Here is a 17492-nt window from a genome sequence, read left to right as displayed (position 1 = left end):
CTTATTACCAATGTTGAAAACTGCTTAATATTTGGGTGGAAGCTTTGATACATTTTTTTCAGAATTTTTTGATGAATAAAAAGTTCAAAAGAACAGCATTTATTTATCTCTTCTGTCACTTTTGATCAATTAAATGCATCCTTTCTGAATAAAAGTTTTAATTTTAGAAATTAAAAGTAATTAAAGAAAATAAATCTCCAAACTTCTGAATGTTATCTAAAAATATCGTATTTTTTTATTTTTCAACATTTTTCTTTTTTGGTAAATTGTCTTTAAACTGTTCTGCGCTAATGTAGTACATTATGCAGCATGGCACAAAAAAAAGCAGTGTCTGAAGTTACAAGTGCTTTAGATGAATTTTAAATGAACACAAGCAGGTGTGTGAGAGGAGGCTGCCAGGCTTGGCTGTGAACTGTGCGTGCATGTGTGAGAGAACGCGGTCATTGCCACTTCACTGCTCTAATAGAAGCATTGATGTGCCCATCTTACTGTGATTTATTATGGTAAATTATAGAATGTTATTGATAATCAGATGTACTGTCAATTTATAGTAGTCTTAAAATCTGAATCTAAACAAGCTTTTTTTTATTTGAAACTCACACACACTCAAGCACACTTCACCCCTGGCCGTGCAACAGGTGGCCCATTTGGGCTGATAGATTTAATGACACTCCGAGCCTCTTTCTGGGCAGACTGCGGTCTGTGCAGAAGGAGTTATGTCAAAGCTTGGAGAGAGGCTGATCTTTGTGGCAATAAACGGTTCCTGCTGGATTCAATCGTTGATAATCCAAGTAATCCCATAAACGAGCAGACTCCTCCCTGCGGATCCTCCCCCTACAGCTGTCCTGTTTCACTCATATCCCATCTGTTCCATCAGCAGAGTGAGTCTGTGTTCGGACAGGTGCTTGGTGAGGTTTGGTCGAGTGGTGCTCGCAGTCATGTGGCATCCGGCAGCATTGCCTCTTCATGGTCAGAGTCACGGCAGAGAGGACGGTCACTACAACACCCGTGAGTATCTGAAGAGGCTGATCTTTGTGGCAATAAACGGTTCCTGCTGGATTCAATCGTTGATAATCCAAGTAATCCCATAAACGAGCAGACTCCTCCCTGCGGATCCTCCCCCTACAGCTGTCCTGTTTCACTCATATCCCATCTGTTCCATCAGCAGAGTGAGTCTGTGTTCGGACAGGTGCTTGGTGAGGTTTGGTCGAGTGGTGCTCGCAGTCATGTGGCATCCGGCAGCGTTGCCTCTTCATGGTCAGAGTCACGGCAGAGAGGACGGTCACTACAACACCCGTGAGTATCTGTATCTGTATGAGTAATAAGATACTCCTGTAATACTTAAGTTCACAGGAACAACACGGCTGATGCATCCTAAGGGAAGATGAGTGCTGTTGGAAATAACTTGGAAAAAAATGTTTGACTGATTTCAAAATCTGATTAGACTGTACATGGATACGTGCATTTTAGAGATGTGTTGATATGTTGTGTGGTTTATTGTCATGAGTAAAGAAGCTGTTGTTATTTCTAAGCAAGGGAATACACGGCTCACATTCATAACTGAAATTGGTTTGTTTTTACATTACCAAATGGAATTAGAAAAATTATTATTATTTTCAAACAGGTTTCCAGTTCTCTTTGTCTGCCATTGGTTGGACAAATGGATAGTCCCACCCCAAATTCATGTTGGAGACATGAGTATATTTTAACATTGAAAGGATTCTACAAAATCTAACCCATAAAAAATACTTTCATTCATGTAACTAATAGTCACGTTGATTCAGTCATATTTAATAATATTTTACTTAAAGCCAATTATCATATTAATAATATATTTATATACACTACCACTCAAAAGTTTGGGATCAGTAAGACTTGTAATGTTTTTTAAAGAAGTCTCTTATGCTCTTCAAGGCTATATTTATTTGATCAAAATTACAGAAAAAAACAGTAATCTTGCTAAATGTTATTACAATATAAAATAAGGGTTTCTATTTTAATATACATTAAAATATAATTTATTCCTGTGATGCAGCGCTGAAGTTAAAAAGAAGAGCATTTATTTAAAATAGAAATATTTTCTAACAATATACACTACCGTTCAAATGTTTGGGGTCAGTCAATGTTTCTTTCTTTTTTTTTATTATTCAGCAAGGATGTGTTAAATTGAAGAAGTGATAGCAAAGATTTATATTGTTAGAAAAGATTTCTGTTTTGAATAAATGCTGTTCTTTTTCACTTTTTACTCATCAAAGAATCCTGAAAAAGTATCGTCGTTTCCCAAAAAGAATATTTGGCAGCACAACTGTTGTCAACATTGATAATTCTAATAATAAATCAGCATATTAGAATGATTTCTTAAGGATCGTGTGACACTTTATACTGGAGTAATGGCTGATGGAAATTCAGCTTTGCGTAACAGAAATGAATTATATTTGAAAGTATATTAAAATAGAAACCATTATTTTATATTGTAATAATAACATTTTGCTAGATTACTGTTTTTTTCTGTAATTTTGATCAAATAAATGCAGCCTTGATGAGCATAAGAGACTTCTTTAAAAAACATTACAAGTCTTACTGATCCCAAACTTTTGAGCGGTAGTGTTTTTTTTTTTTTTTACAGTGCACATGATGAAAATTTGCTTGTTTTTTTTATTTTTATTTTATTTTATTGTATTAAACACTACAGTCTTATGATCACCAAGACTGCATTTATCATTTATTTGATCAAAAATACAGTAAAAATTATATTGTAAAATATTATTGTAATTTAAAATGGCCGCTTTTTTAAATATTTAAAAATCAAATTTATTCCTGTGATGTTAAAGCTGTTGATTTTACACTATTGCTTAGACAGTTGCTTGGCATGTCATCATGGCTTGTGTGTAATTAATCTGTAACCTCTGCTCTCAGCCGTTGGCAGTGAGAGTACTTGGCAAAGCTATGTTCTCTAATGCTGTTCAGCTGTTATAGATCAGGGTAAGGTGGCACTGGAGTATTATGGATATTTTAGGAAGGTCTGCTTGAATCAATCTATTTCAGTATATCCCTATATTTCTCACACACTCACTGTACTTCACCCTCTCGTTTCTTTGCTTTTCTTCTGTTTCTCTCTGACAATAGTTCTGTTGAGGGGCGTTTGTGTGGGTGGGTGGGTGTAAATTCTTGGACTGACAAAGACAAACTCCCATTTGATCGCATAAGAGAAAGCGGTGACAGAAGTTGTTGTCGCCGATTGACGGTCGCTCTCTGTTCTTTCTCTTTCTGTTTCTATCTTTCTTTGAGAGGTGTCAATGTTGACGAAACAAATAAAACTTGCACAACACCTACATAGTAAGTGAGCCTGCATGGAAGTTTACATGTATATCTCATTCTTCAAATTAATATTATGTATAAGATTACATTAACCTTGGAGTACATCTAGGTGTCTTTAATGTACCATATATATGATGTTTTGGAAGGTACAGCTGAAACATACATTACAAGTATGCGGACACGCCTTAACGGGTTTGTCTAGGCCTCTTAATTCTAGTGATGACAAATTTTAAAGGGATAGTTCACCCAAAAATTTAATTTCTGTCATAATTTTCTCACCCTAATGTCTTTCTAAAGTTGTATAACTTTCTTTTTTCTGTGGAACACAGAAGAAACTGTATTTGACCATATTGTGAAAGTCAAAACAACACTGGACCCCATTGACCTTCAATGTATGGACAAAAAGAAAATCACCAGTACCTGACCTCATTGATGCTTGTGATTCCCTGTAGTTTCGTTCCAAGGTATGTGAACACCTTTCCAAAAGAGTGGAAACCGTTAGGGAGGACCAGCATTAGTGCCTCGTTTTGTGATTAAGAAGCACATACGGGTGTGGTGTATATACAGTTCACAGCATAAATGAGTACACCCCCTCTGAAACTTAACAAATTCAGCAATTACTCTTTGCTTAGAAGACATGTTTTGGTTTTTTAGAAATATAATATTCCAGCAAGTCTGCTTGATCAGTTACCAAAGAATGTTAAAATTATTCAAGAAAATACCATTTTCTTATCAAAGTGATAAAATGTTGTGTTGCAAAAATGAGTACACCCTCCTGAAAGTTAATAAAAAAAATTGATTCTGGTGTAAGGTTAAGGCAAGTATTGATCAACAGGTAAGTATGTTGAACCAAAACTGTTAAAGTATTATGCTCTTTTACAAAGGCTTGATTTTGTTTTGGGGGTGTACTAGAACATGCTCTCATGCTTGGTGGTTCGAAAAATGCATTCTTTTTATTTACATTATTAAAATACCTTTCTCCCCAGGCTAGCACAAACGGCTCGATTAGCTCCGACTTTAATGAAGGTCCACCTTCCGAAAAACAAAATGTGTTGTGATTGGTTAGCTGTCCCAGTGCGTTGTGATTGGCGAACAGCTTAGACGGTGTTTCAGTACTGCCACGCCCCCTTGCTCCGTCTTTCAACAAAAGCTTTTGGCGAATCCAGCACTGTACTGTGTCATGTGGAAGCTGTCCTCAGTAAAATGTGCAGGCAAACAATAGCAAATTGGGGTTATAATGCTCAGGAACAGAGTTAAAAAATAAATTGCAACCACTGTTTCCTGACATCATCCGTTTTCGGAAGCATAAAAACAAAGACGTTTGGTCACGGAGGTGAAAAAAAACAGCATTTCAGGCGGTCGCGCACCGGACGAGAAGCGCAGCGTCGCGTCGCGCCATATCTTTAAAATTCAAATACATTATTTTCTATGAGTGTAGGCACACCGGCGGCACCGTTCGGCGTCTGTCCGCGGCGCCCAGCTACGTCGTGTTATACTTGTAAGAATTCTTCTAGACATGCTGAAAATTTTACGCTACAGCACAGCAGCTCTTCCGCTTCGTTTCTCATTTCACCTGGAAACTGTGCGTTTTTGGAGTTTGGCAAAAATGTAGGCAGTGGCATGTTTTTCCAGTGAGCCTGGGTTGTGATGGGCAGTAGTCTATAGGGTCAATATTAAGAAAAACGTCTTTTGAGGGACTTTGTTCATTGCTGAGATTATCTAGACAGTATTTTAAGTATGCACAGTATGTTTGATATAAACACTACAAATAGAGCCTCTCTCCTCTTCATATTTTTTTTATCCTAATCCTTCCTTTTACCAGTTTTCTTTGATTTTTTTTTTCTTCATCTCCCTCTTTTGTTGAGGTACCTCATGGTTATGTGTAGGGCTGACAACACTGTGGTTTCTCACATTCTGCTGTCTTATGCTGTTAGATCCCATTTGTAGCCAACATCTAGTCTCCTTTGGTAACACTTTAAGTTTTTAGTGTGCAGTTGTTGCCTTAAGGAACTTTTAAAAATGCTTTCTTGTAACACATTAAATTGGTTTAAATGTTACCACATTTTAAGGTTACATGACAAGGTTTCCCTATCAAGAGGGCTCTCTGAGTAAAGCTGAAAGGATCAATTGTCTTTTTATGTTTTGATTGAGACAGCTGGTTTCAAATATCCCAAAACAGCTTGTTTATTCTGAAAGTTGTGAGTGGCATTCACATGTATTGGGGTGGATGTTTGTGACTTTATCTATTTCTACTTCTCTCTTGCCTCTCTCGGAAGAAACTTTACATTGATCCTCTGTTAAACCCTCAAGCTACGAACAAGCTAAGTTTCAGGAATTTTGGAACAGAAATTGTTGTTGTCTCAGTTAATTTGCCTGATTGTTAAGCTAGCTAGTCTGACCCTTAATCAGTTTTTTTCTTACAGATTCAGTTTCTTTTTTTTTTGTGCAACAGGAGAGAATACTATACCCCACTGTTCAAAAGTTTGGGTTCAGTAAGATATTTTTTTTATGAAATTAGTAATTTTATTTAGCAAGGATACATTAAGTTGATCAAAAGTTACAGTAAACACTTTTACATTTGTTACAAAAAATATTCATAATTTCCACAAAATTAAACAGCTCAACTGTTTTCAACATTGATAATAATAAGAAATGTTTCTTGAGTTAGCTTTGCCATCACAGTAATAAATTACATTTTGAAATGCATTCAAATACATTTTTTTTTAATTAGAATAGTATTTCACAATATTACTGGGGGGTTTTTTCCTGTAAAAAAATTCAGCCTTGATAAGCATAAGAGACTACTTTCAAAAACACTAAAAAAAAAAAACAGACCAACCAATCTTATACCAAATCACGACTTAATTCAGTGAAGGGCTGTTCATATTCATACCCATTAAAAACTGACTTTATTAGTCTTTTGACCAATTTACAAAAAGAACTAAGTAATTTGTTCTTAAATCAGACTACATTTGCCACACTGTATATTTTTGCAGGCAGTGAAGACAATAAATGAAGAGACGTGTTGTCTTGACAGCAGTCAGCCACTGCTTTTAAATCGTTTTCACACTCAGTTAGGATTTAAAGTATTCAGAATCTGTAACTTTTCAGTTAGAAGGGCTGTTCATATTCATACCCATTAAAAACTGACTTTATTAGTCTTTTGACCAATTTACAAAAAGAACTAAGTAATTTGTTCTTAAATCAGACTACATTTGCCACACTGTATATTTTTGCAGGCAGTGAAGACAATAAATGAAGAGACGTGTTGTCTTGACAGCAGTCAGCCGCTGCTTTTAAATCGTTTTCACACTCAGTTAGGATTTAAAGTATTCAGAATCTGTAACTTTTCAGTTCATTTTGCTAAACGAGGTCTGACGGAACACAGTTACTTCACAAACTCTTGTGCAATGTTCATCGGAACAGTCCCTGCTGATCGTTACATTTTGACATTAACAGGGGTCATGAAATGTAAGATGTCACAAACATTACTCAGGGGTTTTTTAAAACAAGTTCACTTCAGTGCCACAGAATATCAGCTGTCATATGATCACGATATGATAGGATGTTTTGAAGCTTAATGTTCCTTCTTTTCCTGTCAAATTTGTTTCCAAATGTCAGCATATCGACCCAGTCAGCATTTTTCTGATGTCCAGTTTCAGACTGTAATATTTAGTGCACAGTATTGTCTGTTTATCTGTCTTTCTGTCCCTATATTACTTCACTTTTTTGTGTGAATATATAAAACAGTTGTCAGTTATTTTAAATGTGAGTGATGCATGTGACAAAGTGTGCTTGTTTTGAACAGAGTGATACAGAGGTTACTACAGGACACACTCAGAGTTCATGCCTGGTTCACTGAATGATGTCTCTTCACTTGATAGTACTCTATTATTCTTTAGTATTCACTTCTCTCTTACAGTGGCTTGCGAAAGTATTCATACCCCTTCATTTTTTTTACATTTTGTTTTATTGCTGCCTTATGTTAAACTGCTTTAAATTAGTTTTTTTCCACAACAATCTACACTCCATACACCATAATTGTCAAGCAAAAAATAAATAAAAAAACTAAAATGATTCCATTGCATTTGAATTCATTATCTGGGACAGTTGAAATTTAGCTCAGGAGCGTTCATATTGCTTGTAGATATTACTACACTTTAAGCGACGTTACCCTGAGGCAAATTCAATTGAATGGGTATGATTTGGAAAGGCACACACGTCTTAATAATAAAAGGTCTAACAGCTGATAATGCATATCAGAGCAAAAACCAAGCCCTGAGGTCAAAAGAACTGTCTGTAGAGCTCAGAAACAGGTTTGCGTCAAGCCACACATCTGTGGAAGAGTTCAGAAAAAAATTCTGCTTCATTGAAGGGTCACAGAAGCATGTAGTTTCTGTTACCCTTAATGGAAGAAGTTTGAAACAACAGGACTCTTCCTAGAGCTGGCCTTCTGGCCAAACTGAGCAATTGATGGAGAAGGGCTTTGGTTAGCATGGTGACCAAGAACCTGATGGTCACTCTAGTTGAGCTCCATGATCATATGTGGAGATAGGAGAAATCTACAGAAGGACAAACATCGCTGCAACACTCCACCAATCCAGTCTTTATGGCGGTGTGGCCAAACTTAATCCTCTCCTCAGTGAAGACACATGAAAACACACTTGGAATTTGCAAAAAAGCACCTAAAGGACCCTCAGACTCTGAGAAACAAGATTCTCTGGTCTGATGAACCTCAATTCCAAGCATCATGTTGGAAGGAAACCAGGCAATACTCATCACATGCAGAGTACCATCCCAATAGTAAAGTGTGCTGGTAGCAGCCTTATGCTGTGGGGCTGTTTTTTAGCGGCAGTGACTGAGGGACTCATCAGAGTAGAAGAAAAGCTCAATGCACCAAAATATTGAGATAGCCTTAATGAAAACCCAGTCCAGAGCATTCAGAACCTCAGACTGGGCACAAGTTTCCTCTTTCAACAGGACAATGACCCTAAGCACACAGCAAGAGTTGCTTATAGACAACTCTGTGAATGGCCTTGAGTAGTCCAGCCACAGCCTGAGCTTGAACCCAATCAAATATTTCTGGAGAAACCTGAAAATGTGCATCTGCCCCCATCCAACCTGACAGAGCTTGAGAGGTGAAGAGGTGAGGAGAAGAATGGCAGATAATTGCCAAATGATGAGAAAAGCTTGTCGCATCAAACAAAAAAAGACTTGAGACTGTAAATGTGCTTCAGCTAAATATTTAGTTAAGGGTATGAATACTTATGCTATGTACTTATTTAAGTTTTTTATTTTTAATAAATTTACGAAGTTGTGACAATTCTGTTTTTGCTTTGTCAGTATGGTGTATGGAGTGTAGATTGATGTGGAAAAAAAGTAATTTAAAGAAGTTTATCATGAGGCAGCAACACAACAAAATGTGAAAAAAATGACTTTCGCAAGCCACTGTACCTTTTCAAACACTGACTTTGTCATCCACTTACAGCAGCAGTTATAGGCCTATGTCTTTTTTTTGCAACAGAACACACACTCAAACACACAAGTCCTTAAAAAAAATAAATTTCATTAGTAACAGTGTAAGACCGCTCTCAATACTGCCATAAAAAATGCCAACATATCCCAGACCTCCTGTGGCCTGCATGAGTCCAGCTAATTTTGACCTCTGTCAGCGATTCTGGGGGCATGAACATGAATATAATGCATTATTTCAGCAGTTCTGATAAGAAAAACATGAGCTTGTGTGTCTTTTTACATTTTTGTGTGTGTGTAGCATACATGTAATTAATGCTTATTAAAGAATGGTGAATGAGATGTTTAGGTAATAAAGATAATATTGTTACCAGCTATAAATTTTTCTTTGTATGTGTAGGTTAATTATTCACATACAAAAGATAGTGTGTGTGTGCTGATAAAGTAGTTTATTATATGGTTGATTAAGTGGTGTTGGTAAATGAGGTGTGTGTGTAGTCCTGGGCTTTGGAGGATTATGGACATATGGCAGTAATCAGGGTTGATTTAATGTCCGGCAGCTCTGTACGGCAGACTGGGATAGAGTGGGACAGTGTCCCATATCTCCATCACTTCTACCCCCTTCCACCTTTTTGTGTCTGTTCTGTTGCCCTCACCACAACCCCTGTCTTTTTGACAGGTGGTTGAAAATATTTGTCAGTGATGAGAAGAGGGTTTAGTGTCATTATTATTGATCAGATGTCAACTTTGTTTAGGACTGAAATAAGTGATTCAAGAGATTTTGTTTAAAATAGGGGAGGGGGGGATCCACCGTTTGGATTTTCATGCAGCGTGTGTGTGTTTGTGGTTCCAGCCAATGATATGCTGCTAAATCTGAAAAGCTAAATCTCAGAACTTACTTTTGGGAATGTCCTGTTATTTAGTATTATGCAATAACCAGCAAAGTCTAGTTTATTGCAAGTTTTTGTATTTTGACTTTTGGAATCACATTCAATATTGTTTTATTTTGAAAATGCTAAAGCTTTCTTTTAGCAATAAGGCTTGCATTGTTTGTAGTTAAAATGAATGAATTCTAAAAAATTATGTTATAATTAAATAATTAAAATAAAAACAATAATTGTGTGTCTTTTCTTTTGTACATTTTTAATGGTGCACTCTCTTTATGTGCTTCATGTCACTTTTCAATCTGCCATTCAAGCTTTGTATTACTAATGTCAGAATAATGTCAGTCTCCTGGTCTGCTGTTCATTGAAACCTATACACGGCTTTCTCTGTGTTTACTGTACAGACAGAGTATCTGTGAGGAAATTAATTACAGTTTGTTGCATGAAGCATGCTATGTCAGTTTATGTATGTGATTGTGCCCGCACTGACCTGTGCCATTTTATGTGGTCTCCGCTGAACTTGATAGCAGTCTACCAAAGGCTGCACTTTGCTCCCAGACAGCTGTACAAAGGTCATGTGCACTGCCGAGAGTCATTGTGAAATCCTGATGAATGTCTGGCACAAGGACCATCTCAGAAGAATAAGATCTGAATTATCAGCTAAAGGTTGATGCATCCAAAAAATGTTTTTAGACCTAATGAAATGTAAATCTGCAGAGATAGAGCTATAGTAACCTTGCCATCTATAGGGTGTCATTTATACTTGTTAAACTTGTATATTTTAAAGTAAACATAAAACTAAAACTTTGGCGTAAAAGGTTCAAAAGCATATATTCTGGAGGAGTCTTAATGTCCTTCTGTACCTCACAAAAATGTTGGTATTGATTTGATCGTGAACATTAATTTGCGATATTATGATTTTTTTTTTACCGTCAAATTCAGCTCTGTATAAAGATGCAGTACCATAAACATTCTGTGTAACAGCCCTGTTTTCAGCCTTAGGGAGTTTGTTGTTGGACTTGTGTGGTCCGTTTTAAATGTAATAGATCAGGTGGGTCATTTGAGGGTAGCCCGACCCGCGGACCACAGCATGACCATGTTTCTGCTCTACCAAAGGCATCTTGGCTATCTGCCACAGAAATTCCCCCATCTGCCCAGAGTCTGGGACACACATGCACCAGCTTGGAAGAATACAGCCATTGTAGAATGTTTGTTTATAACATACTATAGTGTTTAAGTGCTGAAATTCATGATTATGCCTGGTTAATAAACAGAATTATATTACAAAAGAAGCTAATTTCAGACACTTATTAGGGTGTGACTCCCTACACTCTCAAAAAAAAGGAACAAAACTGTAACTGGGGCAGTACCCATTAAAAAGGTACTAATATGTATACTTTAGGTACTAAATATGTACTAATAAGTACCTTTAAGATAATGATATGTACTATTTTGGGGTAAATGGGGTACTAAGATGTACGTTGGGGTACTGCCCCATTGACAGTGTACAAACTTCTCATTTGGCAAGTTTATGTGGTTCATGCTACATTACCCATCATTCTCAGCATGAGAATAAATTAAATTAAAGATAATGATTTAAATAATTATGATTTTACATAATGTTGCATATTATGTACTTTAGTTTTTAGCTTGACAGCCATTTAGTAATATACAAGAGCTAAACAAAAAATATATTAATGCACTATTTTGACTGCTAAACTGTAAATGATTATTGTCCATTGACAACATGGTAGTTTCATGTGTCTTGTAGCACTCTGTTGTCTCTTTCCTTTCATTTAATAAAATAATGTCAGCTCAAAGCAACATTATATGTCCATTTATTTATTTGGTAAGCAGCCATATAATAACAGTGGATACGGTGGACTTGTTAGCTAAATATAAACCACTTCAGGGTGACATGAATCCCCTCCGCTTTATGCCAGGGTCTTGATCACCCTGTCTGGGTTTATTTTGCAATAATACATTAGCAGTATGTTGAAATAACCTGCAAGACATAAACGGTTACAGTCACCAGAATATCTGACCAAATCACTGATAAAGCTTTTTGTGTTGCACATTTGGATAAAACAACCTCCTTGAAGCTGTGTTCATGTTAATTTAATCTTAGATGAATTTGATTTGATCTTCATCTTGATGAATGATGAAATGAGTTAACGGATTACAACACTATCAGTATTGTCAAAAAAGGTGCAACCTTTGCCCTGTGTGTGTCCTTGTACTACGTTAGATAGATTATATTCTGTTTGTGCCAGTACAAACTACCATTACCAGGTACTCATATGTACTGTAGAACTCTATCAGCTGCTGACTGAATGGTTAAAGCAGCAGGGCTTAATGCATTCTCTCAGTAAAGTGCCCTCTTACATTTACTCAAACGGCATATTTTTCATTACACATTTTAGGCCTTAATAAAGGAGGTTATTGATGTTTTGCAAAGACACACGTTTCCACAGGTACTTGATGTCCCTATGGGCACATACTTACCCTGTTCTCTGACGTCTGTACATGCTAAACAAAAACACAGGTTGTGTCATGATAAATGTATATAGACCTGTCACACTGACCTGTCTGATTGTTTGATTTATACATAACATTACAGGTCATAGGTTTGGAATAATTAAGATTTTCACTTGTTTTTTGTCTTCTATGCTCTCCAAGGCTGCATATATTTGCTTAAAAAATACAGTAAAAACAGTCATTTTGTGAAGCGTCTATGTGTCAATGATCATTGATTTCATCAGCAGTCATTTTAGTACAAAATTTTAATTGCTCTTGTCTAATATTAATCTTTCTTTTTGTCTGTTCACAGACACTAGTGCTCTTTATTCGCCCCCCTATCAGCCGCCACCCCTGAGCTCCATGGTGGGTCATCCGTCTGTCATCAGTTCGTCCCACCCACTGCAGTCTCCCATGAGCACCCTGGGCTCATCCATGAATGGCCTGGTATCACCCTACTCAGTCATCGCCCCGTCTCTGGGCTCACCATCCATTTCCTTGCCCTCTACTCCCAGTATGGGCTTTAACACTCTCAGTAGCCCGCAGGTAAGAAGCTTCCCATAATTCTGTGCTCCCTCGGACTGACACCAACCGAAAGCAATAAGTCTGTCCTGTAAACGGAAATGTCGCTCTTTCTCATAAATTAAAATTAGCCTCTTGGCGATACCCTTTTTAAAGGGGTCATAATTTTTCCTTTCTCTTTGGAGTGTTACCAGCTCTTTGTGCATAAAGAAGATCTGTAAAGTTGCAAAGACTAAAGTCTCAAATCCAAAGAGATATTCTTTATAAAAGTTAAGAATCAACCACGCCTACCTAAAACGGCTCGTTCTAACACACCCCCACATGTCTACATCATGATGTGGGAAGATTTGCATAACAAATATTCAGATGTGTCCAGCACATTTTATGGAGGACTGTTTCCTGATTCTGGTAGAGTAGACTACAATGCCGGCTGTTCTGACTCACAGTCTCTAAGTACGTTTTTTTAAATTTAAAGGATTTGCCACTGACGATTCAAACGTTAGTTTTGGGCAGTGTATAGTAGCGCTTGTTGTTTGTCATTTCTCCGATCACAAATGCAGACATGGTTTTATGTTTACGCGGCGCAATGCAACACGTAAAAAGACAGTATAAGTCATTATAATCTGTAATTAAGTCCCCACTGGATGCAACAAATGCCTAGTTTATCATGTGTTTTAATGTTTTTGTCTCGTCGCTCCGGCCGGACAGGGCATCACAGTATGGTAGGGGAGTAACCTTTCCGTCACACGCTTGAGGTATTCGGTCAAACACAACACACTGGATAGCTGGCCAATCATAGCACACTTCGCTTTTCAGACCGATGAGCTTTGTAAAAATCGACGCATTTCAGAAAGGCGGGGCATAGAGGAGAAACAATAGTGTACAGTATGTGGAAAATAATGTGTTTTTTGAACCTTAAACCGCATAAACACATTTCATCACACCAAATACACAATATAATGTTATTTTTAGCAACATTATATGACCCCTTTAAAAGGTTACTAATATGTACCATTTTAGAGGCAAGTGAGGTACAAAGATGTACATTTTAGCTTTTGTACTTTAGGGTACCGACCCAGTGACAGCTTTGTGTTCCTTTATTTTCTAAGAGTGTATGGATGCCCTGGTGTTAAAAGAGGTCAGTTTATGTGTGTCTCATTTCTCCCTGGAGGCCAGAGAAAGCCATTGACTCAGACAGACGTTTCAGGCTTTTAGTCCAACGAAAGGACATCAATAACTATGAACTTACAGTATATGGGGCAAGTAAGTGTGTGTGTGTTCTGACATACAGGGTCTAAATGTACTTGAAATTATATTGAAACTAAAAGAAAATGTGTTAAATCTGGTATTGCTGGTAGCATGCACCATTAGCTGTGCCTGGTGTTTCTTCTGAAATCCTGTACATGGGTGTTTCTTCAACTTTGGCCTCTTTTTTGTCCCGGGTGGTTTGTAATGTTCCCAAAATAAAGGCAAAAATACCTCAAAATAAAATAAAATAACATGTATAAAAAATGTATTAGACTTTTTAAAACACTTTGTGATCAAAGAGTGAAACTATCATATTTATTGTGTGAAAATGGGTTTTTACTTGTTACAACAACAAAGTAAAGAAAAACCAAGGTAAATTTCAGAAAGTTTTGTTGTGTTATGTTTTTATTTTTTTTATTTATATAAAACTCGGCATTTTAGTACTTAAACTTGAGTTAGTTGCCAAAGCAAACTTTCTTATTTTCATTTAGGTTTCTAATTTAAATTTAGGTTTTTCATCTAATATTTGTACTAGAAGCATCATTATTCAGCTTTATTTCAATTACCAAAAACGTTTTAATAGTTTTAATTAACAATAACATCACTGTATCAAACATTTGAGATATGACGGAAATTACGTTGTGAAAAGTGAGTGTATTTAAAAAAAAAAATGTTCTGAAATCCTGTACATGGGTGTTTCTTCAACTTTGGCCTCTTTTTTGTCCCGGGTGGTTTGTAATGTTCCCAAAATAAAGGCAAAAATGTATTAGACTTTTTAAAACACTTTGTGATCAAAGAGTGAAACTATCATATTTATTGTGTGAAAATGGGTTTTTACTTGTTACAACAACAAAGTAAAGAAAAACCAAGGTAAATTTCAGAAAGTTTTGTTGTGTTATGTTTTTATTTTTTTTATTTATATAAAACTCGGCATTTTAGTACTTAAACTTGAGTTAGTTGCCAAAGCAAACTTTCTTATTTTCATTTAGGTTTCTAATTTAAATTTAGGTTTTTCATCTAATATTTGTACTAGAAGCATCATTATTCAGCTTTATTTCAATTACCAAAAACGTTTTAATAGTTTTAATTAACAATAACATCACTGTATCAAACATTTGAGATATGACGGAAATTACGTTGTGAAAAGTGAGTGTATTTTAAAAAAAAATTTAACTCCACAAAAGAAGCAGCCAAATACAAACACAAGTCAACAGACAAACATATATGCCAGTAATTCACTCAAAATAAGGCTCACTGAATCACATCCCGGATTTGACATGCTTTCTTTATGCTTGAGGTATGGCCATGTACTGCCACCTGCAGGCTTAAACAATATGTGATGGAAAATGGTGAATTCTTCTGAGAGGGAAAGGGACACAAATATCCCCCTCCCATTTGAAATGTTATGTCAGCGCTCTCACAGCTACTTGTGCAATGGCCTTGCAAGGGTGGAGTCTGTTTTTGTGTGTTTGTGAGTGTGTTTTCTGTACTGGAAGGACACAAACAGTCTGCTGCTGCATTGTGACAAAAAGTCTCTCTTCCTGTCTTACAGAGGAACTCTTTAAATGTGAATAACTCAGAAGACATCAAGCCTCCACCAGGATTGGCTCCGCTGAGCAACATGAGCAGCTATCAGTGCAGCAGCCCTGGATCCCTCTCCAAACACATCTGTGCCATTTGTGGGGACCGATCTTCAGGTACAACAACACAGGGATGTTTAGGTGTTGCATTTGGTTTTGGTTTTGGAAGTTAATGCAAGATACATCTCCATCTCTTCTGAGGTTCAGTATGGTTGTGTTTGCAGGGAAGCACTATGGTGTTTACAGTTGTGAAGGTTGCAAAGGCTTCTTTAAGAGGACCATCCGAAAAGACTTGAGCTACACGTGTCGAGACTGTAAAGAGTGTTTGATCGACAAACGCCAGCGCAACCGTTGCCAATATTGTCGCTACCAGAAGTGCCTGGCAATGGGCATGAAGCGGGAAGGTTTGCATTTGTGTGCTTTGTATCCATAATTCAATGATAATTCAAGGGTTTTGTTTTGTGCTTTTTGCTGCCTTTGTGGCCAGAAGAGATTTTAATCTCAAAACGTTTTAACATTATGCTTTAATATTATGCTAAAATAACATTATATGTAATATGCATTATATTATATTATATAGTATTTCTATATAACCTTACATAACTGCTTATTAATAGATTACATTATATTGTACATTTGTTTTCTTACAATATCTAAAATATACTTTAAAATAAAATAGATTTTTAATATAACAGATAAAGGTAATATTAAAAATGTGAGATTTCTTAAATATTGTTTAAATGTGCCATAAATCATTAATTACAACGATTTATAATGTACTCCTTTACTCTGCTCTGCTGGACCCCATAGCAGTGCAGGAAGAGAGGCAGCGTGGGAAGGAGAAAGGTGATGATGTGGAATCAACGAGCAGTTTTAATGAAGACATGCCTGTGGATAAGATTCTGGATGCAGAACTTGCAGTCGAACCCAAGACTGAGACATACACAGAGAACAGTCCAGGCAACTCAGTAAGACGAAGACATTTAGATTTCTGCAAATACAATTTACACAGTACATACATGCTGACTTCAGCATTCTTTGAGAAAGTAACTACTAAAATACCCTCTCTCGTTCTTTCTCTTTCCTTTTTTTCATCTGGTCTCCTTCTCCAGACAAATGACCCAGTCACTAACATCTGCCATGCAGCTGACAAGCAACTGTTTACTCTGGTGGAGTGGGCCAAGAGAATACCTAATTTCTCCGATCTGCCTCTGGATGATCAGGTCATTTTGCTTCGAGCAGGTATAAGACACTCATATGTCTATACACATGTGTAAACATATATAGATATAGACCAGGGGTGGCCGACGTCTGTCCTGGAGAGCCACAGTCCTGCAGACTTCAGCTCCAACCCTAATCAAACACACCTGAACAAGCTAATAAAGGTCTAAGGATTACTAGAAAGCAGCAGGCAGGTGAGCTTTTATCGTTTTGAAGACCTTGACTGATTTTATCCATTCAAATGGCTGACTTTGTCTTAAAAAGCACAACTATACTAAAAAATATTAAACCTATGATCAAACAGGAACCAGTTTCATCAGCATAATTGTCCATACTATGTCTTTGTGAAGTAATATGCAGATAAAAATCATGCAATACTCATAAAATACATATTTTGCCTTTATTTTGAAATCATACCTGAGGGTAGTGACGTAGAGGATATTATGGCTGAAATGTGTATTTAAGCAGTGAAAATGCATATTGCACATCATCTAGGTTTATTGTTGTTGTTGCTGCTGTTGTCATTTATAATGCCATATTTCATCACAAGTGTTTCTTGTTATGTGGCATCACAATAATATCATCTGTATAAACATACATAAAACTACCACCCATGTTGTTTTAGTATTTTTTAAATATACTTTTATTGTATTTATTAATATTTTAAATTAGCTTCTAGTTTAAGTTTTAGTACTTATTTATGTGCTGCTGTCATTTTTCTTTATATATA

The 17492-nt window shown here is 36.5% G+C and overlaps 1 protein-coding gene across 9 annotated transcripts in view; it reads left to right on the top strand.

Moving 5' to 3' along the window:
- LOC107601198 (retinoic acid receptor RXR-gamma-B-like) overlaps nt 1-17492 on the top strand; it is a 29006-nt gene that overhangs the window by 7180 nt on the left and 4334 nt on the right. For 2 of the 9 annotated variants that reach the window (XM_016293316.1, XM_016293340.1), the window contains exons 2-6: nt 12505-12737; nt 15514-15658; nt 15766-15945; nt 16352-16509; nt 16654-16783. In XM_016293316.1, the coding sequence (XP_016148802.1) occupies nt 12505-12737; nt 15514-15658; nt 15766-15945; nt 16352-16509; nt 16654-16783 (846 nt within the window). Of the gene's footprint in view, nt 1-877; nt 1009-1068; nt 1297-3282; nt 3337-3647; nt 3783-12504; nt 12738-15513; nt 15659-15765; nt 15946-16351; nt 16510-16653; nt 16784-17492 lie in introns of those variants that run through there. The other 7 variants (XM_016293324.1, XM_016293332.1, XM_016293285.1 and 4 more) reach the window with 7 other exon arrangements.

The sequence above is a fragment of the Sinocyclocheilus grahami genome, unplaced genomic scaffold, assembly GCF_001515645.1.
Source record: "Sinocyclocheilus grahami isolate Dianchi unplaced genomic scaffold, SAMN03320097.WGS_v1.1 scaffold15.1, whole genome shotgun sequence".
NCBI lineage: Eukaryota > Metazoa > Chordata > Actinopteri > Cypriniformes > Cyprinidae > Sinocyclocheilus > Sinocyclocheilus grahami.
Note: the sequence above shows the minus strand (reverse complement) of the source record. Positions and strands in the feature narration are given on the sequence as shown.